The following is a 24,978-nucleotide window of genomic DNA, read 5'->3' as shown; positions in this document are numbered from 1 at the left end:
AAAACAAAAGAAAACCTTCTCAGCACAATAAAATTGATTAAAATTCAGGAGTTCCAAGTTATGTCAGCATCAATTTTTAAAATGGCATAAGTGGAAAAGCTCTTCATAGACAAATATTTTGCTGGGAGTAAACTGTACTTCTAAGCTTAACTATGGTTGGGCTCCTCACTGTTCCATTTCCATCTGTACAGATTTAACCATGGAAATTAATTCTGCGGAGTAACAGTGAATATTTCATCTAAACGAATTTAAAAGGCACATCATTTCCCCCTCTCTCTTCTATTGTTTAGTGCAATTACTTAGGGATTGTATTATGAGACCAAATGATAGGCAAGGGAGGAAGAACAACCCACGCAGTCATTCGGCCAAGGCCTCCTGCGTGTTCTCCAGGACTGTGCTGCGGAGCTGGCCCATTTTCCCTGCACAAGTCCCTCCCTTCCTATCAGCTCTGTCTGTACTATCAGTCCAAGCAGAGGCGCATTGTTTAACATTTAGTTTCCTCCTCGAAGGAGCTAATGAGGAACTTGTGCAAGGGGCACAAGCACGGAACCACAGATATCTAAATGGAGGCAGTAAGTCTTACAGGGTAAGGACTTGGGAGATCCTCGAGTGGCTCAGAAATACTTCCAAAACGAAATTAACCAACATGAGCAGCTCGTAACACTGCAGCAACAGTATGCGTGTCATTTCCATTTAACTGCTAATTTATGAATGGAAACAGGCGCAGTCCTGGTAAAGTTCATGGAATCTTTGTGATCACTTCAGATTGCAGCAGTTTCATCACCTTACCGATAATTAAGCTACAAAGGGTCTAGTAATGAAGCCTTTGCCTACCTTCCATGAAAATGACTTTCTGTAGAAGCTGGAGAAGAGGAAAGAACAGGGAAAAATTCCTTTAGATTGACTTCGACAAGCAGAGGAAGGTTGTTGGTTATTTTTAAATTCAGGTATCATTTTGGAAAAAGCTACTTCAAATTCTGCCCTCTGGTAATAGGCTTATTCCATACTCAGTGACATCAATGGGATTGCTCACAGAGCATCACCTAAAAATGGTAACTCTTTACAGGGTTTAAGGAATCAAGGGCTAGTGAATTTTAAAAATTCTATTACAGAGAGGAAGGAAGAAGGATTTAATGATACTAATTCTGAGACTCTATTATCTCCCAATATAGTTTATTAATCCCTGATCAAATTACGACTAATTCTGTCAGGACTGGTAGCAAAGCTTAAAGGACAAAACCAAAAATCCTGCAGAATTCCTGATTTCCCATCAGATTTAGGCAAAACAAAAATTTGCTCACTTTCTCTTGCTTTCTCTCTTACCAAGTCCCAGACTTCTTAAAAGGGTTGGAGTTCCCTCCCCTCATTCTCAAAAGACATCAGCAGTCTACACATTTGACTAACATTTCAGAAGCGAGCTAGTGCACTGCAAGTATAGAAGAATGCTAATTTAGGAAAGAAAATATCAGAAAACGTTTCAGAGTAGCAGCACAAATGTCCTAGTTCTCAAAAATAGAAACACTGACAGTTTTATCTCCTATACAGAGCCTGAAGCTTCTGCTGCTCATCATCTCCATAAAAAAAGCCATGTCAGTTTTTACTCAACTGTTTCCTATTTTAGCTTAGGAGGAATGTGATAAGTTATTTCCAAGAGGACACAATAGAAATCAGTTATTTTTTGCAGTCTTGCCTCATAATGAGGTACACACACATTCAACTCTCTCTGCACTAAGCTCCCACATCACACTGAGGTCAAACCTGACCTCAAGGACCAGTCATCAGCTGGGGTCTACTGGGAACAAATAGGAAGGTTTGAATCCAGTTATCAGCCCATCCCATTTCTGCCACAAAATCCCAGCCTGAAGACTCCACCTGATCACAGGCAGCCCCACTCCCTGCCAGGCTGTCTCCTAATGCTTCCCACGCTCCTCCCAAGCCCAGGCAGCCTCTCTGCTGTGAGCAGTCCCCAAGTCAGAGCTCTCCACAAACACTTGCTCATGCTCCAGGACTCAGCACCTGCTCAGATCATGAGGAGCTCGTTGTTGTCACTGGCAGGGAAGGCCAAAGCTGGGCTCAGATGCTGCAGGGCTTGTCTCAGCTGCCAAAGCAAATGACACTAATGAACAGAAGGGCAGAGTATGGCCAAAGCAAAACACCAGCCTACACGTGAGTTCTAAAATTCGTTACCCTGCACTATCAGTAGTAATTCATGTGCCACACTTTAGTCACAGGGTGCTGCTGCAATACAAGGGGGGTGAAGACTATTAAAATGAAAGCATATTCTAATAGTTTTGAAAGAACTAATCTCAAGTATGTGGGATATTTGATTTATAAGTGAAAGATAAGAACTGTATCATGAGAACTGTCCAAAGTCTTTCTCTCATTGAACTTTCACAGAGCAGCCAGGCCACAGTCACTGGCTGTCCTTATGCTCTCAGGCCTGCACCAAAGCCAGGTCTAAAAGCCACGACAGATCTGTTCATACCCAGTACCATAAGCACGTATCCCAAATGCACAGGGGACACAGGACTGCAATTACATTCTTACTAAAAGCCTCCCTCCATCATATTGCCAGTGCAAGTGGCTTTTCTAAGAGATGCTGGTATGCACAGTTCATACCCTCAAAACAGAGGAACAAGTCTGTCCTACTTGAACACCCCAGGGTGTTCACACAGCAGTGAATGATGCACCCTGAGAAAAACAGAACTACTCTCAAACTTTTTTGGGCACATAGGCTATTACAGTGCTCAAAAGCAATATGACCCAGTTGTAAGAAGACAGTTTCAAATGTCCAAGCCAGTTCTCCTGTTTTAATACAGTTTTAATGAACATCAGTCCAAGAGATCACTTGATATATGAGGTACATTCCTTGACCACATATGGCTGTGCTTAAGGAAAAGGACAAACATATAATTAAATTAAATAGTGTAATTTAATTTAGTAGTAGTTTAATTATCAAGTTAAAAAAATTATAATTAACTATTAACATTAATGACTTGAGACCTTTTAGAAAGCATGAGTCCAAAAGGAAATATCCACAGTTGGTCACAGACTTGTAGTGTTTCCACCAGCAACAGTCTCTTGAAGGACTATTTGTTCAACGAAGAAATTGGTCTTCAGTCTGTAACAGGAACCTTGGCTCTGCTACTTTGCGTGGTCTTCTAAGAGATAGACAATTAGCTCGTAGGTGGACAGGACAATGGCTGTGTTTGGTATCTGCCGGATGAGCTGGGCAAAGAGTCCTCTGTAGAAGGCCAGGTACCCCTCTTCCCGAGCCACCAGCCGGGCTGTCTGGATGAAAGCCTTGTACTTGGTGCCCTCCTCTCGCAGCCGTGTCCGGATGACCTCTGCACAACAGGGAACCAGAGCCCAGAGTTACCAAGGAGAAACGTGCCGGGACCAGGAAAGCTCCTGCCTGCAAACCCCAGGGACAGGGAAACCTTCTGAACCAACTGCCAGCCAGCACATCCAGCCATGGAACCCTGGACACACCGCCCTTCAGGCAAGAGGAAGAGTTAAAGAGGAGTTCTCTTTCATGTGGAATAAATGAATGATTGGCTCATTGGAGCTAATACAGCTCTAAATGCTTTACTGATGCTCACAGAATCAATATTGCTCCTTCTACACAACCGTGTCATTCACATCTGTCCAAAAAGACTAACACCATTCAGTGCCCAAGTGCTTCCCACAACCTGACCACAGAATCCCAGAGGCTGTGGGTACTTACCCAGCTGAGGCTACTAGGGAGAACAGAGACATTAGGCAATCAGATTTTTGGTGGTTTTTGAGTTGTTTTTAAACTAGCAAGTCCCAATCACCAACCACATGTCTAACTAGGAATAGTGGGACCAGTACTGAAAATGCCAGTGCAGAAACCAAAGTAACAAGCCTTTGGCCCTTCAAACAACTAAGGGTTTTACAGCCCTAGACCCAGTATTTGTCTTGGATTCCAGGCAACAGCTGTTGTACTGCACACATAAATGGAAGGGTTAACATACCATGAGGATAAGCAATACAGGAGGCACAGCCCTTGGAAACAGCAGCAGCAACCATCAGTCCAAAGAAGCTTGTCGAGGTCCTCTCGGTCCCGTTAGAAGAAGGGGGCAGTTGGACTTCCTTTAAGTGCTTTTTTAAACTTTCATAAATAGCAAAGCAGATAATGGTCTCAGAAATCCCTGCATAGGAGGCAGTCAGGCCCCTATAGAAACCACGGACACCTTCTGTCTGGTAAACATATCTAGCACACTGCACAGCATTCATTGGTTTGGAGCCCCTCACTCTAAAAAACAAACAGAACAGAGCATATCGTGAGCCAAGAAAAAGAATTAATATTGAAAAAAACCCTTATGGCTTTCAATACTTTTTGTAACTATGGAAATAGTTCTCTAAGTTTTACTCCAAAATTCTCCAAGGAAAGCTGCACAGAACAGGACTACAATGCTAAGAGTGCACACTTGGCTTTGCTACTCCACCAATATACACTCATAATTCCTTCAGCTCAAGTTCAATCTAGTCTGTCACAGCTCACACCAAGGCCTTAAAATACAACAAGCACTGAAGACACACTGCTTTGTGTCAAACTGGTGATTCCATTTAAAGCCATCTTCAGCAGGCCAAGAGACAGAAGTCTGCTGCATGAGACATGATTCTTCATTTTAAGAGGCAGCAGTCAGTTCAAAGGTGCCACCCTGCAAAGTGCTGGAATTAAGTCTTATAAATTATTTATAAAGTTGCCGTGCCTTGTAAGATCCTTTTTATCTGACCTAGCATGTCCTTGCAGGAAGGAATTTCCATTCTAAGCAGGCAGGTTATTAGCAGAGTCCCTTATTGCTTTGATATCCACCAGTGACTGTGAAGCATTCAGCTAAAAGAAATTGCTGTCAGATTCCCTCTGTCTTCTGGATGTGTGGTTAACAGTAACACAGTGGTGAAGGAGGCAAAAGAACATTAAACCACTGCAGCAGATGCTTATTGCCTGCAGAAGTTTTAGGAAATAAACTGCTGTGTGTTCATCCCAATTTGAAGGCAGCACCCCCCTTTCTGTTAGAGCCTCCTGAGCAGCCCACCTGTCTGACCTGGGATCAGTGACCTTGCTGGCTGCAGTAACACACACCTGCCTGATCTGGGACCAGTACAGGTGATGCTGCCAAAAGAGACACGGACTCCAGCCTCATGCTCAGCCTCCCACATGAGCTCTCACAGCCCTTCCACAGCTTCTACCACTGCTGTATCACAGCATTCTGCCCTCAACACGTTTATCCTCATCTTCAACCCCAGAACTACAGAGGATTCTATAAGCAACACAGAGAAAAATAATGCTGTGCTAAACTAAAGATTTACAGTGAAACCAGAGGCTGAACCTAACCCAGCACTCAAGGCAACTCCCACATCCTTCTCCATAGTTTCTGTGCATCAAACTGAAGTAAGACACCCAGAACATGAACCTTTAGTCTGACCACACAGAAACAGAGCTTGAAAGGTGGAACTGACAGTCAGGGAAAAACTGGGCAAGACCTATCAAAGTACAAAGAGCCATGAGTAAAACCACAATGGTTCATTTTCCAGAGGCTCCTGTAGCCACCCAGAGGCTCCTGTAGCCACCCAGAGGCTCCCATTACCCCCATCAGTCACTCACTTCCGTTCCAGCTGCATTCTTGTTTTCACCATCCATATAGGGTTCATCAGGGAATTTGTGATAAAGGCTGAAAAAACACGACCAGAAGTGCAGCTGAAGCCAGGCCATTGCATTGCCATGAACCTTACAGCCTGTGCAGCGAGACACTTTCAAAGCCACACAGGTGCCCAGCTTCCAATTTCATGTTAAAATCCAGGAAGCGTCAAGCCATGGATTCTTCCTTTTTGCACCTATTTTAATATGTGCCTCATGCTCCTAAAGGCTGTTGCAGACAAGAACCCTTCCTTACTGGCTGGATTTGGAATTCCAGCTCAAAGGAAACGTGTGGGGACACAAACCTGAACTGCACTCGTGTTCCCCAGGGCTGTAGGTGGTGCCATTGAGCTGCTCATTAACAGAACCCACCCCTAATTAAGGGCTTACTTTGGGAATGATTATTTTTGTGACCACTCTGGTGACTGATGACTGAACTAGGGGAGCTCTTCTGCAGTACTTTTCCTACAAGAACAAAATATTTTTTCCCAGCCGGGTAGGAAAAATACAACATCCTGAAACAATTTGGCAAAAGCAGTATCAGAAGTTTAATGGTGTTCACTAATATTTTTTCCTTGCATTAAGAGACATGACCAGAGCATTGCACTTGGAAAAAAAAAACATCCTAAATTAGTAAACAACAATCTAGAAATATCTCCGTGCTGAGCAGAAAAACAGCTCCTCTGTAGACAAGGCCAGCTAGGAGCTGCAAACTCCTGGCTTTTGGCATATACCACCTCAGATTAAGGGCACGTTTTCAGCACCTGCCACACACTGGCCTCTGCTCCTGGAATTACAAACACTTACCTGCAGAACCTGCAGAACAGATGTGCACAATGTTGCTGTTGGGCACAAACATGCTGTTAAACTGCTCTTTGGCTTTGGAGTAGCATGCAAAATAGACAGCTCTGTGGGGAAAAAAAATTAGAAAAGCAATGTAAAACAGACAATGTCAAACCAGACAATTACTGTTCTTTGCCCAGCCCCCTGAAAACCAGAACTCTCTGAAGAGGCCTCCACATGACCACTTCCATCTGCATGGACACAGGGCTTTTTGTTTTCTTTCTTCCCTTACCCTACAGTGCCACAGTTTGACACCCACAGGGCAGGAATATTTTGCCATGGGAGGCACCATGGTGTTGCAGACACCACGAGTGGGTTTCATGGAAAAGCAGAGTCCTGGATTCAGAGCCCTGCTGCAGAGGTTACCTGTACAGAAACAGGATTCCCTGCTTCTCTGGGGGGACATCCCACCCACCAGGCAAGAGGCCAGAGAGGGAGTTCTCCTCTCTCCAGGTTCCTTTCTGACTGGAAAACTGGTTCTAACTGGTTCAGTTTCAGGCAGAGAACATCTGCCAATATCCAAACTGCTAATGAGTTTTATCATTTCCTAGACAGAGAGATCCTCAGCCCAGTCACAGGGACAGTCACAGGGAGAGACCTCTGAGGTGCTGCAAGACTTCCAAATGCAAGCAAACTTTGGTGCTGCTGAAAGAGGGACACACACGCCTCTTGGGGCTGTGTGGCAGCAAGGAGACTCCTTCCCCCTCAGCTGCAGTTTTTCATTTGAGAAGAATTCAGGCAAGCAAGGCCCAGAGAGCAACTCCTCTCCCCTGGCATGCAGCTCCCACTCACTGCTAGGCAGGCACTGCTGTGTGTCCAAGGGAAGCAGGACATTAGAATAATGCAATTATTACCCTACAGACTTTTCTGCACTGCTTTCTCTTCCTTTTCAAGCACCGAAGTGGCTCTTGCAATGACTTGGAACTTAAGTATACTTGGCATTTAAGTGCCTTGTTTACTCTGCGCCTTCCAGTGTCATAGAAGTGTAAACCAGATTTTTATCAGTATTTCTTGGTGTGTGCACCAAGCAGAATGCAGACACATATCCCAGTTTACAGATGGGATAACTTCATGGCCTATTATTTTGAATCACAAATGCACTGTAACATTTGTGTTAGCACCTTAAACATGGCTTTTAGCAATAGTTTAACTATTTACCTTGATGGTGCAACTCCAACCAAGTTTGGACCCAGCCCTCGGAAGAGTGACCTTGGTCCTTCTTTTTCCAGAATTGACCTTAAAATAAAAAACAAACAGGGAGGGAGAAGATAGTACTTGGGTTAAAAGTTAGTTTCTTGTTCTGTCAGGCAGAAAGCCAAAAGAACTACACAAAAGCAAAGACTATGACTTGTGGAGCTGTTAGATTTTAATCTACATGATATACTTCAAAATAAGTGGAATTATACACTGAGTAAAAACCACTGTACCATAAAATTCAGTGCTCTACAGGCAAATGGGTGTCAAATGGCACGAGGTTATAATTTCCATTCTTTGAAAGCTGTCAGGAATTGAACTGAAGTTTCATGGAGAACCCAGTGATAGCTGACTCTGATGAACAAAGAATAGTTTTTGCATTCTCTGTATCTAAGCAATTCAGAAGTTTGCTTCCCGTACAGTCCTGTACGGAGACATGGAAAAAGAAATCCTTTTTGCTTTCACAATTACCCAGGGATGTGCTCTTTCCCCCAAGAAAGCTGAATGTGGCAATCCCACGACAAACAATGTGAGTGCACAGTGTGCCAGAGAGCAGCTCTCTGAACTGAGCTCACCATGGGAAAACCGGGCAAGGGATTCCGGGTGGCTCCGGGCTCTGTGGGCACCCACTGCACCCACTGGAGCTGCCAGGCTTTCAGTTTGCTCCCTGGGTCACTGGCACTGCTCAGAGGGCTCCCCAGATGTCAACCCAACCTCCTTAGACAGGAGGAGATACATGAGCTTCTGAAACACTTTTGTTTTCTGCAGCAGAGCTGAACTTTCTGCATAAACTCCAGGGCTGAGTGTTTCCAAGGAGACAGATCCACCAACTACTTGTTCTTTGTCACTTAACAGTCACGACTGCAGCTTCCAGCTGGGCTAAGTCATCAGAATCTTAAATGGATTAGACAAAACCAGCCTGTCCTTCTGGAGTGCTTTCTGTCAGCAGCAGGCTGAACCTGCCCTCTGTGTTTTCCTTCTATTTACAACAGTCAAGGCCTTTCATACTTAACACCTTTAACTCTCACAGAGCAATTTTACTGGCAGGGCTCCTTCCTCAGCCATACAACTTTCCCAAACCATGAGGTCCAAGTCCTGTCCAGTTTGGCAATGATCAGGACTGAGAAAGGGATGAAAGAGTAAAAGCAAGGGACCGAAATTCACTTCTTTCTTCAAACATTTGTATTTTCTCAGGTCATAATCAAAAGCATTATCTGCTCCTCACAGATGCTGCCTGCAAGGGAATGACAGCAGAAATACTTTGCTCTCACTTCTCAAGCATCTAAAGTAATCAGGTTGAAAACTTGGCAATACACACAGCTAAGCAATTCCCGAAGTGAAATTAAATCAAGAACCCAGTCACCAAACTTAGTGAGGTTAATAAATATATTAAAAGGCTGACCCATTTAAAACCATTTCTTCTGTCCCTAAAAATAAGAAGACAAGCCCAGAAAAAGATGGGCCCAGAGGATGAATTAAGATCTTTCTGCCTTAAAAGTTCACTTTCTTTAGTTACAGCTGCCTGAAGTCCAGTGCTGCAAGGTGAAAAGATAGCAAAGGAAAGGGCATTAAAATCAAAGCAACTGGCACTGCCTTATGCCTTCAGTCACGAATTGCTCTAGACTCACCTCTGAGTAGACAAAGAAATGTTTGGCAGGGGAGAGCAGACTGTTTACAATACAGAAACTCAAGTCCCAGAATGACTCCAGCCAGAGAGCTCTGCAGAGAATTTGAATTAGCACTCCAGTGTTATATAACTGTGCAGCTTCTCCCCAGGCAGTCTGCCAGGCGTGCTGGCCTTACATAAAATCATTCAGCTTGCACTGCTGGTCGGTATTTTCCTTGGCACTCCTGCACCTGATCTCAGCAGGACCTCTGCATCACCCTGGGCTGCCCAAGCAGCCAAACAAACTCAGTCCTTCTGCAGGAGGTCTGACCATAAATCCATGCTGCTTTGGTATTAACATACAGTAGCTGAGATTGTCAGAGATGCTGGTAGAACTTTGAGCAGCTGTTAGAGAATTTCACATTTCCTCTTCTTTATGAACATGAATATGAAAGGGAGCAGCTAGAGCATCAAACACTGCAGACTGAACCATCCAAGGCTTTTAACAGAGACCAAGACAGGCATAGCCAGGACTGATGCACAGTAATGATCAGCAAAGACAACACCTAATAGCAGAGGACAGCTCAGTAAGCCAGCGACAGCTGAGAAGACAAAAGCCCCCAGGACCCCCACAGGTCATTATATTTTAGTGAAGTGGAACTGGGGTCAGCGTGTCAGGAATGGTGAATGAGAGGAGGAGCAGCACTCACTTGAGAACACTGAAGAGCCCGGGGGACACAGACGTTGGCCTGACCATTCCTTCCCCACTGATGGTCCCCAGCTGCACCTGGGGGTAGTACACAGTCCTGAAGGCCAGTTTTGAAGATTGAAGCCTCGTCTTTATCACCTCTAAGGGACACGTAAAGATGGCTCCAACTGTTCCTCCACACCTGCAAAGTACAATTGGAAGAGAAGGCAGAATGTGACAAACGCCGCTGCACGGATGTGCAGGAGCACAGCACAGAAATTCAGCCTGAAGACCGGTCTCGTCACTCCACGCTGCACAAGTCAGCCTTGGCACCAGGCAGGACAGACTGTTCCCATGCCCTGGGGGAGGGATGAGACTGGTAAACACAAAGGTGATACCAACAAATATCCCTGCCTGACCACGGGGTCAGGGGACCACTGACTGGTCCCACGTCCTGCCACGACTTGGGATTCTGCCTGTAAGAACTTCCACGGCATCCATCTTCCAGAGGCTGTTGTCCTAAAACAGACACACCCTTGGATGGATTTTTCTTATGGGAAGCAGGAAGCTGCCAGATGAGAACAAGCCACTGGGGATTAGGATACTACAGAATGAAAAAAATAATATAATTCTTCACCATTTCAGTACTTATGATTAAAGAACTGCCTTCAGAAGTAGCAAATATCAAAACTACACTAAGCTAGGCACTCTCCAGAACAATAGATATCACCTTTTTTTAGAGAGGAAGGAGGGAAGGAAGCAGCAAGGGTGAGAAGAGGGTTGGCAAACAGAGTAACAGGGCAGAAAGGCTCCTAAAGAACAGACCTCCCATACTCTGATAACAGATGGACAAAAATTAAATATATTACACACGTGACCCCACAACAGGCATATATCCATCTTAATACAATCAGACTGTGCCTCAAAAAAAGCACATTGGGCCAAGAATATAAAGTGTACGAGTCCTAACTTTAATTTTTATCAGTGATCTGGAAAATGACAGGTCAAACTATTTTTCTCTCTGCTGCTGTTCCTCTTAGATAATTGAATGTTCCTTCTGGCAAACTTCCTGATTAAACATAATGCTGAGGTTGGCTAAAAGGTAATATATATCTACATTTTATTACTCAAACACACTGGGATTTAGGAAGACTTAACTAAATATTTCAGGTTTCTTGCAAGGGCATTTACTACAGCTCAACTGACTAGGAAATATCTCCTTTGTTTGCACAAGTGTCAAAGCATGTGATTGCTTCAGAAACCCGTGTTTACTATTTTCCTTAGAAAACACCAGGGGTCAACAACTTAAATCTCTTTGATGTTCATGTGAAATTGCAATTTTGGTAGTTTTCCATGAAAGGGAGATGAATTTTTAAAAATAATTGTACCCTTTTTCTTGTGTATAAAGACCCACATTGCTTGCTAAAGATCATTGCATGCACTAACTTGGGAACAGAGATCCACAGAAAGACATTAATAAAGGTATTAGTGGGTATTTTCTAAAGCCCCTTCCAGACATAACTACCTTACCAGGAGAATATTTTTTTAAGCACAAGGGAAAGGGCAATAAAAGAATGGCAAAAAGATCCAAGCTGTAGATGCACACCAGCTCATGAATGCAGCTTATTTTGCCTGCTGAACCAGTGTATTTCATATGAACAGAAACCATTCTCTGCCAAAGCCCCAAAGTCCCCACACGTGCATTAACAGCGTGGCCACCCAGGCTGTGCAACCACAGAAATCCAGGCTCAAAAGAGCACCCCAGACCTCATGGCCAGGGAACACTACTTCCTCACCACAGCTCTCAGGTTCTGCAAGATTCTGTCCAAGTACGAGCCCAAACTGTGCTTTCCAAATGCAAATGCACCCACCAGAAGAAACTGCTTTCCTGGAGACTGGCAATATGATCTAACAGCTTTCTTCAGTTCCTCTTCCTTGCTGAAAGGGATGGAAACCTAAACTAGGGACAATCCACACGTCCACAGCGACAGGCACTGTAAGAAAGAGCTTTGCCTTCATCCCTTGGAAAGCTTTTGGATGTTGACTGGAGTCACTGAGCTGATCATGGAACTGAGTGCACAGCAGCTGGAATTGTGTCATCTGGCTCTGAGACACCAGTGCTCACAGACCTTATCAGGCCTCTGATTATTCTGTGTACTGAATAATCAGAGGGGCTTGGAGCTGAGCCCTCTGTGGGCCCACGCAGCTCAGGAGGAAACGGCTTCAGCTCATCCTTCTCTCCTTTGTCAGATGCCTCTGACATTGCTCACACTTGTCTGAAATGGCATTTCGAGACCCATCAGGAATGGCTTCTCCAGCAAAACCTTTCCTGTTCCCACAGCTCAGACATTACCTGGAACAGAAAGTGTCCCCCCCACTGCTGCCTTTCCAACTGTGTCTATCCAATACAGACACACATATGTGCAATTAACTCCTGACTAATCAACACACTCCAGAGCAACTGCAAGTCTGGGGGAACTTCGTTAAGGTAATTTGATTGCCTTAGTTCCCAATTCCTTTATCTATCAATGCTCCACTACTGTGCATTCAGTCTTCAGTCCCCATTATTTTCACATTAAAACAATACTTTGACAGTAACAATTCATAAATTCAGAGCACTGAAACTTTATTTAAGATTTCTGAACTACCAGCTGCTCAATCTAGTGACTCCTTGCCCCACAATTTTTTAGCCTCTCTGGCATATCCTCTCCCACATCAGCTGTCTTCCTGCCTTCCTAGCCCACTCCTTGCCTTTCAGCCTTTTAGTCTAATAATCCAGTTAATCTATGCAGCCTTTAATATTTAAGTACTTCTGCTAATGCATTTGTAACCCTCAGATACCCAGCATGACGAGTTAGTATCTGTAACACCAGTTTTAACAGCTCAGAGTTTATGTTGCCAGTGGAACATTTAAGAAAAGAAAAAGTTATCTAACAGCAATTCTCAGAGTGTCACCAGGGTGCACACATTATGTCCCACACATAAATACACTGCAGATAGTTCAAGTAAGGACTTTGATGTATTGGGCAGTTTTTTCAGATGAAATGATCTTCCTTTGCATGGGAATTCCACACATCATCCCCTGGGAAGATGCCTGAAAAACAACACACTGTGCACAAAAGAAACACTTTGTACTCCTAGGGTGTTCCAAATGCCTACATCTGGGAAAAAAAGGAGAAACAACCTCAGCTACATAAACAGCCATAGACCCTGAACCATTCAGGGACATGAAGCAGGATAAATTTGATTTGGGAAAATCGTGAGCTGCAATCAAGGCAAAACCTCCAAGCCTTCATGCTGTGAGTCAGGGTTTTTTTGCTGCATCAGTGCAGAACAGTTCCAGAGATGTTAAAGCAGTGCTCACTGCACAAGCCTCTTGCAAAAATCCTGTAACAGTGCCTAAATCTGTCCTCAGTGAACAGCATAGAAACCTCCTGGAAACAAAACACCATGGCAGAGTGTTTCCAACAGGTCAAACATGTGATCCATGGAGACACATAATGTACTCTCTACTAACAGCTGAAGAAAAATCATTTACTTCCATAAAGAGACAAGGTTTAAAAAACATGCAGAGGACACACATGTCAGAATCCAATTCCCATTCTTCTCTTGCTGACAGGTTTCTGTCTGTACAGAGTCCACCCCAAAGTATCAATGACCTGCATCTGAAATAAACTCTCAGCACCCACTAGCACAATTGACAGAGATGACAAGAATCTTAATTAAGACTCGCTTCATCAGTCCTAGATTTAATCACTGAGCAATGTTCTTAATACAAATATCAAGCCAATGCTGAATGTTAAAGGAAGTCCTGCAGAACAAAGTCCTCCCAGTAGAGTACCACTGACAAGATCACAGCTGCCTGGTTACAGCCTGACACATTTTGCTGTGTACTTAAAATAGTGATTTTCTAAAACATGTCACATGCTCTAGCAGAAACAGCAAAGCAGGTTCCACCTTTGATATTTCTTTACTGCATTGTCCAGACTGTGAACAAAACAAGTTCTGCACCCTCAGATGCCAAAGAAAAATGAGTTTTTGAACAATACAGACTGTTCCTAATGCTTTAATGTTATTAACCATTCATTCAATTTCCACCTCATCATTTGTTATCAGGTGTAGCTATTCCTGTAAGCATCTCCTGTGTTCCTTGAGCTGCCACGCTGTCAATGAGGCAGGGAATGCACAGGAACCTGAACCCAGAGCGGGGTGGGACAGTCAATCCCAGCACAACTCCCCGTCCTGGACCACACACACATCTTCAGGCGAACACTTCACAGGTGGAAACATTTCCCCAACTGTTTGTCAGCATCAGCACATTGCTTAACACTGCCACTTCTTAGGAAACCCCTGCAGTGACCAGCATTCCTCCAGCTGGGAAGGCAACATGGAGTAACCTCTTTTCCCAAACAAAACCAAGCAACAACCGCAGTGACTTCAGCAGGGACAGGAGCCCTGGGCTGCAAGCACGCTCGTGTGTGCTGTGCAGCTGGGGCATCACCGTCTCTGCTGCTCCTGAAACCTCCCCAGCCCTCAGAGCCACGTTCCCACCACACCACCACCACCACCACCACCACGAGCACCCTTCGGCTCGCTGCTGCTACTGGAAGCCTGAAAAGGAACTAGCAGAAACTAAAGGGCCAACGAGTCTGTCTGCCTGAATAACCTGGTTAACAGGAAACCATCCATTTCAACAACTGGAGAGCACTCTGCAACACTCAAGTGCATTTCATCACTCCCGGCCTCTGAAGTGCTCAACATTCCTTCTATTCTGGCCCCTCAGATTAGCTCTGGCCTGCCTGCTTTGTGCAAACACAAAGATATGAATTACTTTTTAATCTGACACCACAGCCCATCCCCACCTTCCCAGGAAACCATCAGAACACCAAGAGTGCCTCTATCAAAATTCTTTCAAGTGAATGGGTTCCTTTTACTTTCTCTGCAAAAACCACTTTTCAGCTGAGCAAAGTACTGGGATCCTTGCAGAAGGCAGGGTACAATAAATCACCAAGGAAGATGCTGACTTCCAGCACTAGATTAAAACACTGATGAGTTTAAAATTCCTATTTATTTATAGTCTGAGGAGTTACATGAGGACACCAGAAGCTCTGGATGGGTGCTGTTACTATCCAAACAAATTCCACGTGTACACTCAGGTCCAGCTTCTGTCCCAGGCTCCAGGTACTGCTCTGATGCAGAGGGGACAGAGGACTCAGTGCAGAGTCTGCAAGCCAGCAGAAGGGCAGTGTCTCTGAAAAACTTAAGATTTGTTTGGTTTAATATTATATTAAATAAACCTATTGCTCCAGGGGCATGTCAGAGGAAACAGAAGTATCCTGTTAGGCAACAGAAGAACCAATGGTCTACTATCAGGCAGATTTAAACCAACAACAGGTTTCATGTTGGCTTCCTAACTACCGTCAGCTGACAAGCACTAAGGAGTATTCTATTACTTAGATAATTTAAGCTGTTAAAATATGAAAATAAACTATTTCTGACAAGGCCAAAGGTGCACCTAATCTGCATAACAGATGATTAAAACCTAATTTACACCATACAATTACCTTCCTAGACTACTATTAAAATAACCATAATAAGTTAACTCTTAATAAGGGTTTCTGGCTGGCGGTTTATGGGTTAGGGCTGGTACTTTTAGCTTTTAACACAACAAACCCAACAGCTTACAAGTCCTTGAAGGAAGAACTGGACAGAATGACCGAGCCAGGTCATTCACCCACGAGTACCGGGACCTTCTGGAGCCCCGTTTGCCCCATCCTCTCCCCGTGCTGGGGTCGGTGCGATCGCAGGGATGCGGCAGCCGCAGGACAGCGGAGCTCACCCCGCCGAGCCGGACCGAGCCGAGCCGAGCCGGACCGAGCCCAGCAGGACCGAGCCGAGCCGGACCGAGCCGAGCTAAGCCGGACCGAGCCCAGCAGGACCGAGCCGGACCGAGCCGAGCCGGACCGAGCCCAGCAGGACCGAGCCCAGCAGGACCGAGCCGAGCTAAGCCGGACCGAGCCCAGCAGGACCGAGCCCAGCAGGACCGAGCCGAGCTAAGCCGGACCGAGCCCAGCCGGACCGAGCCCAGCAGGACCGAGCCGAGCTAAGCCGGACCGAGCCCAGCAGGACCGAGCCCAGCAGGACCGAGCCGAGCTAAGCCGGACCGAGCCGGACCGAGCCCAGCCGGACCGAGCCCGGCCGGACCGAGCCCGGCCGCGGCTGCACAGCGCCCGGCCCGGCATGCCCGGCCCGTAGCGGGCACTGCCCGCCTGCACCGGCCCTGTCGCCGAGCCCCGCCGCGTGTCGCGACAGCGCGGCCGCGGGGCTGGGAGCGGGGAACGGAGCAGCGGCTCGCGGGGCAAACCCCGGCCACAGCGGGGTCTGTCTGTCCGTCCGTCTGTCTGTCTGCCCCGCGGGCACAGCGGGTCCCGGCCCTGCCCCGGCGCCCCGCACTCACCCCCCGGCGAAGAGGTGCAGCAGGGTGTTCTCCTGCGGGCCGCCCGCCATGGCGGCGAGGGTGAGGGTGAGGAGGGTGAGGAGGAGGATGAGGAGGAGGGTGAGGATGAGGAGGGCGGTGCCGGTGCCGTGTCCCCGCCGGGCCGCGCGCAGAACGGGCCGCGCGCTCGTGACGCCGCCGGGGGGGGCGTGGCCGGCGCCCGTGCGTGACGTCACGACACAGAGCCCGCCCCCTCCGTGACGTCACCAGGCAGCCGAAGACCAAAAAATATAATTTTTAAGGCTCACCTGCTCCCAAACCCGCCGAGAATGTTTGGGGCTATTGCAACGCCATCGGGAGGTGCTACAGCGCCGGTGGAGTAGCTACAGGCTTCTCACGGGGAGCGCCGCTGATGGAGAACACCGGTTAGCCGGGAGGCCTGGGCACGGGCCAGCGCGGCTCACAGCGACATTGTGGCCAAAACGGTCCCTTTCCACCAAAACGGTCCCTTTCCACCAAAACGGTCCCCTTTTCACCAAAACGGTCCCCTTTTCCACCAAAACGGTCCCTTTTCCACCAAAACTGTCCCTTTTCACCAAAACTGTCCCTTTTCACCAAAACGGTCCCCTTTTCACCAAAACGGTCCTCTTTTCCACCAAAACGGTCCCTTTCCACCAAAACGGTCCCTTTCCACCAAAACGGTCCCCTTTTCACCAAAACGGTCCCCTTTTCACCAAAACGGTCCCTTTTCCACCAAAACTGTCCCTTTTCACCAAAACTGTCCCTTTTCACCAAAACGGTCCCCTTTCCACCAAAACGGTCCCTTTCCACCAAAACGGTCCCTTTCCACCAAAACGGTCCCTTTTCCACCAAAACTCTCCCTTTTCACCAAAACTCTCCCTTTTCACCAAAACGGTCCCTTTTCACCAAAACGGTCCCCTTTCCACCCGGGCTCTGCCCGCAGCGCCCTCTGGTGGGCGCGGCCGCGGCGGCGCCCAAAGCGCCGCTCCGAACCCGCTCCGAACCCGTTCCGAACCGCTCCGAACCGATCCGAACCCGGTCCGAACCCGTTCCGAACCGCTCCGAACCGATCCGAACCGATCCGAACCCGGTCCGAACCGATCCGAACCCGTTCCGAACCCGCTCCGAACCCGCTCCGAACCGTTCCGAACCGCTCCGAACCCTCTCCGAACCCGTTCCGAACCCGCTCCGAACCGCTCCGAACCGCTCCGAACCCGCTCCGAACCCGCTCCGAACCCGCCGGGGACCGCAGCTCGTGGTGTAGCGGCCCCGGGGGATCAGTCATCCCGTCTCATGGCACGCTGGAAGCAGTAGCAGACACGAATCTGATTGTCCCGCTGAGCTCATGAAGGAGTGTGACACGCGGGGTCCAGACCCGCGTCCGGCCCGGGCAGCCCGGGTGAGCTCCGAGCCGCTCCCAGCCGCTGTTTGCCTGAGCACCGCTGTCACACGTTAGTGAGCCCTGTGCCACCGGCTTTGCACCGGCCGGGAGCCCGTTCCTGGAGCGCGGCTCCCGCCCGGTTAGCACGGCTCCTGCCCGGCTGGCACGGCTTCTGCCCGGCTGGCACGGCTCCAGCCCGCTTAGCACGGCTCCAGCCCGCTTAGCACGGCTCCTGCCCGGCTGGCACGGCTCCTGCCCGGTTAGCACGGCTCCAGCCCGGTTAGCACGGCTCCAGCCCGGTTAGCACAGCTCCAGCCTGGTTAGCACGGCTCCTGCCCGGCTGGCACGGCTCCTGCCCGGCTGGCACGGCTCCAGCCCGGTTAGCACGGCTCCTGCCCGGCTGGCACGGCTCCCGCCCGGTTAGCACGGCTCCCGCCCGGTTAGCACGGCTCCTGCCCGGCTGGCACGGCTCCCGCCCGGCTGGCACGGCTCCCGCCCGGTTGGCACGGCTCCTGCCCGGCTGGCACGGCTCCCGCCCGGTTGGCACGGCTCCTGCCCGGCTGGCACGGCTCCTGCCCGGTTGGCACGGCTCCTGCCCGGTTAGCACGGCTCCCGCCCGGTTGGCACGGCTCCTGCCCGGCTGGCACGGCTCCTGCCCGGTTAGCACGGCTCCTGCCCGGTTAGCACGGTTCCTGCCCGGTTGGCACGGCTCCTGCCCGGCTGGCACGGCTCCTGCCCGGTTAGCACGGCTCCAGCCCGCTTAGCACGGCTCCCGCCCGGCTGGCACGGCTCCCGCCCGGTTGGCACGGCTCCTGCCCGGCTGGCACGGCTCCCGCCCGGCTGGCACGGCTCCTGCCCGGCTGGCACGGCCGGGCCGGGGTGCTGCACACATTCCCCAGGCACGGGCTGATGCTGCACATCGCTCCCCAGCCCGGGCCGCCTCTGCCGCTCCTTCCCCAGCAGAGAGCACTGCAGGAGCAGCGTTAGGAGCAGCTAATTAATTACCTGATCACCGAGAGCCGGCAGGGACTGGGCGCAGGTGTGATTTGGGCAGTCCGACTGCACCTCCAGCTTTGCCTGTAAATGCCTCTCACCCCCCCGGACCCTTTGAAGGTGCTCTGTCCTGTGGCTCCTGTTCCTCTTCACCAAACACGTCTCCAAGGAGAGATGAGTTCTAAAAAGCTCAGACAAGCAGTGATTTCTCTGAAGCCCTGGCACACAAAGCCACTGCGCTGTTTGTTTGAGCCCGACAGCAAAAGCAGTCCCAGCTTCCTGGGCATCATCACCTCGATCTTCCCCGTCCTCGGCCAGGTGGGACGAGGAGCTGTGCTTGCTTGGACCTGCTTGCCCAGCCTCAGCAGCTGTACAGCTGTGCTGTGGAATGTCCTTCCTCCCGCACTGCCATCTCCTGCTCCTGATCTCAAACTGGGGTGGGTCTGTGTGGGAGCCCAGCACATCCCTCTGGCTGCCTCGAGACCCTGGCAGGGGGCTCGGAGACCCTGGCACCAAGTCAAAAACACCTGTGGATGCGATTTTAGCCCGTGGAAAAAACTGCCAACTCTGTGTGAGGAATTACAAGCCACAGGGGTTTGAGTAGAGTGGTAGTTGAATTAACACAGGGTGGAAAAGTAGAATTTTGGGGTTTTTGGAATGTAGTTCAGGGGGACAAGATGGAGGGATTTGGGCGTGTCCTGGCCTTCTCCTTCTCCTTGCCCTCCATGTGTTGCTGTGCTGGTGACACTTTTCTGTTGGTTTAAGGTACAGACACACTGCCCAACATAAATGACAGATATTGGCACGTTATTGTAAACATGGCACACGGAGTTTTGGGTATAAAATGGGAACACCGCCCTGAGGGCAGACAGAATGCCATGGCCGACCTGCTGGACAGAGCTCAGCAGGGCAGAGAGAGAATGTTCTGGATAAGGGAAAATAAACAACCTGGAGAAGCCGACCCTGCGCACTCAGACTCCTCCTTTGGCTGCAGGGCTGGGAATCCAGGACTTCTACACTCTCGGGGTCACCCCGACACCCGGACCCCGAGAGGTATGGACTGTCCATCTCCCACATGCTGCCTGTGCCAGAGGGACATTGCTAGAGAATCAATCTCTTTCTTGCTTCAGCCAGCCACTGATGGAGCTCCTGGGGTACCCCACACTGTGATGTGTCTGCTCCTCCATCCTGGGTGCCCCTCGCCCCGAGAGCTGCAGGGCTGGGTGCAGGAGCTGTGGCTACAGCAGGGAAACCAGAGCAAGGCAGGGGTTGTGTTGTGCTGAGAACTATCAAAGCACCAGCAGAGTGGGCCAGATCTGGGAAAACTCTGCTCCAGACACTGCTGGTACAGCCTGCTGAGCATTTCTAGGGAATTTCTTGAGGATAAATGTGCACGGAGGCATTGTGGCCTCCACAGATCAGACACCACAGGAGCCACATCAGGGGAAGTTCCTAAATTACTGCCATGCCAGTACAGCATGAACCCAACCAGGAAAGGGTTGAGCTGGCTATTCCTGGGACTTGTTTTGTCTGGTGGCTTCCTACAAACTGGAGCTAGGAGTCACCAGCTTGTTCCACATCATTAGCAGCTGGCAGCTTCCCAACCATTACCAGCATAGCCTGGATCTCACCCAGCATCTTTGAGATGAAAGACATTGCAGCACCACTGCACTCACTGTTTTAGGTCCCAGTCCAGCTCCCACTCAAGGCAGTTACTCTTTTTCCACTGACTGCAGCTGGAGCTGGGTCTGACATTCCTGTAGCAGATCTGTCTCAAGTCCTGAGTTAGGTGAAATATTGGTAAAATAGTCCAAAACAACAGATAGGGGTCTGCAACCCCGCTATGTTTCTGGCATCAAATAAAAACCAGCAACACAGTCAAGCAAGAGCATGAGGAATTCTGTTTCCTTTCGGGAAACACGGAAGGTCTGAACTTAGAGCAGCCAAAGCACCTGGTGAAAGGAATCTAGGAGCCTGCTGTCAGTGGGTGTCTGTGGGAGGCTGTCACTCTTTCCAAAGTGCATCCCTGCCAGGAGCACCATCAAAGAAATCTCACTGGTGGTGATGCACATCCTGATAATAGCACGGGGCCGGGGTCACTGCTTGGATTTTGGGAGCAGCCTCGGGAGACATGTTTGTCCAAAAGAGTATCCAAAGTCATAATGAAGACTGTGTAGTGTCCAAGAGCACAGTGAAGAGACATCACTGGGCTATTCTGTCAGCAAAATCTTGTTGAGAGTACTCTGAGTGATTCAATGGACATCCCAAAGGCTGTGAAGCAAATGCATGCAGTTTGAATTCCTTCTGCCCCTCATTCTGCAGCGAGTGATTGCTGACTCCTGTTTCCCACGTGGAAGGGTGAGGCACGAGGGCACAAATGAGCAGGCAGGGATGAGGCCAGGGCACAGAATGAGCAGGCAGGGATGAGGCCAGGGCAGGCTGCCGTGCCCCAGGTCAGCTTTGTCTGTCACACCCGCAGCTCCCTCAGCCAGCTGCGCTCGGGTGCTGCAGACGGAGGGCTCGGGGTGTTACAAGGCTTGGCCTCTGCTCCTAAACATCTTGCCTTTGCTGAAACAGTTGTAGCCCCACGCTCAGGGCCAGGGCAGCAAGCAGCAGCTGTCAGTTTGAACAGTGTCATGCAGCCCCAGCAGGGCTGACCCACCCCGGGAGCAGCAGCCCGTGAGGAACCAGGTGGGCATTCCGGGGAAGGGGAAACTGGGTAAAATGGTGGCTGGCAAATGACATTTTTTCCACACTAGCATGGAATTGGATTCACGAGCTTATGGCAAGAAGGTGCCAGTAAGGCAGGAGTGTTTTCCCGAGAGCAGGAGGTGTGATCAGTGGGAAGGAGGGACTGAGAGCCCCTGGGCAGCTGCTGAGAGCCTGTCCATGGCCAGCCTGGCTTGGTGCTGACTCACAGACACCTCTGCCTGTGGGACAGACAGCTCTGCTCCTGCTGCAAGCAGCAGGAAATCCTGTGACTTCACACTCTGGGCAAGGGCTGAACTCCCAGGGGTTTGAGAGGAGCACCAGGAGCCCGGGAGAGCCTTCCAGAGCCAGCACTGCTGAAGTGTAGTGGGTGAGCAGAGCTCCTCCATCCTGGCAGTTCAGTGCAAATACAGCCTAAAGAGCCAAACAGAGGGTATATAATCACATATAGGGGATATAGTCAGATACAGGCAGAAAGAATCCTGATTTTTGGAGGATTCAAAGGGGATCAATGGAGCAGAGTGGCAGCATCCCCCTGTGTGAACCAACTTCCCTCCATCCCCTTAGCAAGCTTCTCTGCAGGCAAGACAAGGATTAATGGGAAACATATGGGAGGAGAGTCAGTGATCCAGGGCTCAGGAGGAGCAGCTGAAGCAAAAGGAGCTACCTGGACCCCATTCAGGAGTGAGCTCAGGGACCAAACATCTCGTGAATGGGGAGTGGGCTGGGTGGGGATCTTACAAGGTACAGGTCCAGTTTGGTGCTTCCCACCCTGCCAGGGCAGCAGGCCAGCCTGGGAGGAGCATTCCAGCTCCAGCATGGAAAAGGGGGGCACTGACCACAGCCTGCATCTCCCACACAACATCTCTTTCCTGCCCTCCCAGGTTAAATGGTCAGAACTGGCCCCGTGGCAGAGTCACCAGGGCCACTGCTAAAGCTAGGGGGGACATTGCTTCCTGCTGGGGACTAAAGACAGTGCTGTTATTCAGGTGAGCAGAGCTTTGTTTCTAGCAGAATGAGAGCTGCTTCCAATCTCAACCCTGGTATCATGGTGACAGCTGCATCACCTACGTGCTCTGTCATCCCCCAGCTGTAATTACAGCAGAAACGTGGGGGGAACGTTCTCAGTGTGACATAGATCTGTTTTCCACATTCCTGGTTCTCTGCAGTTTAACTAACAAAATACCTGCAAGGATGAAATATCTTTCACCTCAACAATACCTCGCACCTCCTTGGGTTTGCAGATAATCACTTGATGCAGTCTTTCCCTTAAAATAAGGATTGGTTCTTTTTGAAGATGAATTAAATAACTGAAGGGGGGATGGAATGCACAGAGGAGAGGAGCTCAGTTACCAAAGGCTCTGCTGTTTTATTAGCTAACATCAGCATAAAGTGCTCAGTAAAATGGCTGCCCATCCCATCAGTTTTATTACCTTCCACATCTGTTTTTTTACTGTCATTAGCTTAGCCTTAAACAATCCTTTCCAACCTTTCCTGTGTCTTGATCTTTGCTGTCCTCACTCCAGAATTAAGTAACAAGGTTGTAACCAAGCATTTTCCATGCCTTACTGTGCAAGGTTCATTGGGTCATTCCAGGAGCACTTCCTTTCCCTGGTCCCTGACACCCTGGTACTGCCATGAGCTCTGTGCACACTCTCTGAAACCACCAAGGCTCTCACTACAGCCTTAAAGCTCTGCCTGACCTTCAGGTTTGCCTCAGTAAATCTTCTGTCCAGCATGGCCTTAAAACAATCTGCTCTAACAGCCCAAGAGGAGGATTAAGTTTTATAGCAACAAAAGCAAGAATTGCTACAATTTGAACATATTTTCCCCTGGATTTGTTTTTTATTCAGCGAATGAAGATTTTCATTTAAATGTGTTCTGTAACATTACAAATGGGTACAGGAGCAATGAGCCAACAGCAAGGCTCTTGCAATGCAGCAATAAACCCCTCAAGGACTGTGTGTCCTATTGTTACAGCTTTATGGGCACTGCCTCTTTTTCTATGAGTCTGACACTGTCAGTCACCAGATCCTTCCAGAAAGCTCCTGAGCCAGCTCCCCCAAGAACTCCAGAATAAGCTGCAATGCCCTGAAACATCTCAGGATTTCTTCTGGGACCAAATCTGAGCACAAGGATCTTTCAAAGCTCGGTCCTTGCCCCTTTTCCTGATGCTCAAGAGCTGCCTCAGTGTCACTGCTGCAAGAGCCTCCCCTGCCCATGCAGTGCCCTGAGTGCTCCCACCCAGGGTCCTGGAGCTGTGGCAGGGCAGACAGATGTGGCAGATGTGGCAGATGCTGACTTGCTCCAGGTTGTGACTGCTCTCCAGAGGAGAATGCTGTGCTGTAGGCACAGGGACAAGGTGTGAGGAGGAAGAGGAGGAAGCCTATAGGGAAGGGGAACCTCTCCCACCAAGAATATGTGCTTTGTGCCCTCCACGTCCCTGCTTCTCAGCCAGCCACTAAAATGAAAACCATGTGGAGGGGTGGAGCAGGAGGGCAGGGATTTATGGGTTGTTTTATAGGAGATGATATAAAACACTTTTATGTCAAGTTCTCTGTTGTGTTAATTTCCTTTCTCCTCTTGCTCATTCCTTAACCACATGCAGGAGAGGCAGAGCAGGAGAGATCCAGGCTCTCTGCAGTCACAGAATAAATCTGCCCATGGAATGCCTGTGGTCAGTGCCCAGCACACCCTTTCTGTTAGCATGCCATTTATTGTGGCTTACGGGAAATAAAACCTGGAGCCAGGGCATGTCTCTGTGCTGTGGGCACGTCAGTCTTGTTGGTTCACCAGCTGTGCTGAAGTGTGCCCTAAATGCCACCTTTCAATCTGATCCTCAGGACTCCACTGCAGATTTAATCCCATTGTAAGACCCACATGGCTCACAGTCTGAGGGGATAAGGCAGGTAAATGAGGGAGAGTGATTTCTGTTTTGTGGATTTCTAGAGGTGGCTGTGGGAGCTGGTAACAGCTGGCTGCTGGGGATCCAGTGTGTGATCTCAGGGTTTGTTGGCCACTGAAAGAAACAGGAGACTCTGTGGCAAATGTCATTATTTGATGTGGTTCACACTTCTTTGTCCTCTCTGGCTGAAACAATGAGGAAAGGCAAAGGCTGAGAATGGGTTAAGAGGGAAGGGGAAGCAGCACAAGCAGATTTTAAAAAATGAATTACTCTATCCAAGGCAAAGGGCAGCCTGCTGATATATCTCACCCGAAGGGGACTGAAAGGGTGACCTCATGCTGCTTGTCAAACACAGCCCCATCCCTCCCACACCCACCTAGGGCTGCAGCTCCATCCCTGTGGAAGCCAGTCCCACCACCCCAGGGCAGCTCTGGGCAGGGGCAGAGCAGTGCTCTCCTTGACAATGGCCGTGTGCCTCACAGCTGCCCTGCTCCAGCCATTTCCCAGGAAATCTGGGAGCAGCAAACGAGCACC

At 49.2% G+C, this 24,978-nt stretch overlaps 1 protein-coding gene across 1 annotated transcript; it reads right to left on the bottom strand.

Annotated features, from left to right (window-relative positions):
* Positions 1–2,800: 2,800 nt before the first annotated feature.
* SLC25A33 (solute carrier family 25 member 33) lies at positions 2,801–16,610 on the bottom strand. Its single transcript, XM_068171753.1, has 7 exons — positions 16,457–16,610; positions 10,022–10,201; positions 7,670–7,747; positions 6,476–6,576; positions 5,636–5,702; positions 3,999–4,279; positions 2,801–3,347 (listed from the first exon to the last, which is right to left on the bottom strand). The coding sequence occupies exons 1-7, from the start codon at positions 16,504–16,506 to the stop codon at positions 3,145–3,147; spliced, it is 960 nt and encodes a 319-aa protein (XP_068027854.1). The 5' UTR covers positions 16,507–16,610; the 3' UTR covers positions 2,801–3,144.
* Positions 16,611–24,978: the final 8,368 nt, after the last annotated feature.

The sequence above is a fragment of the Anomalospiza imberbis genome, chromosome 23 (genome assembly GCF_031753505.1).
Source record: "Anomalospiza imberbis isolate Cuckoo-Finch-1a 21T00152 chromosome 23, ASM3175350v1, whole genome shotgun sequence".
Lineage (NCBI taxonomy): Eukaryota > Metazoa > Chordata > Aves > Passeriformes > Viduidae > Anomalospiza > Anomalospiza imberbis.
The sequence above is the reverse complement of the archived record's forward strand: the minus strand, read 5'-3'. Positions and strand labels throughout refer to the sequence as shown.

What these genes read in the sequence shown, in the direction of transcription:
- SLC25A33 (XM_068171753.1), bottom strand. Translation starts at nt 16,506, where the DNA reads ATGGCGGGCGGCCCGCAGGAGAACACCCTGCTGCACCTCTTCGCCGGG. An exon ending in GTTGGAGTTGCACCATCAAG is followed by an intron (nt 6,577 to 7,669) that starts GTAAATAGTTAA and finishes TTTTCCCCACAG; the next exon opens with AGCTGTCTATTTTGCATGCT. An exon ending in CTGTATTGCTTATCCTCATG is followed by an intron (nt 3,348 to 3,998) that starts GTATGTTAACCC and finishes CCTGTTGTGCAG; the next exon opens with AGGTCATCCGGACACGGCTG.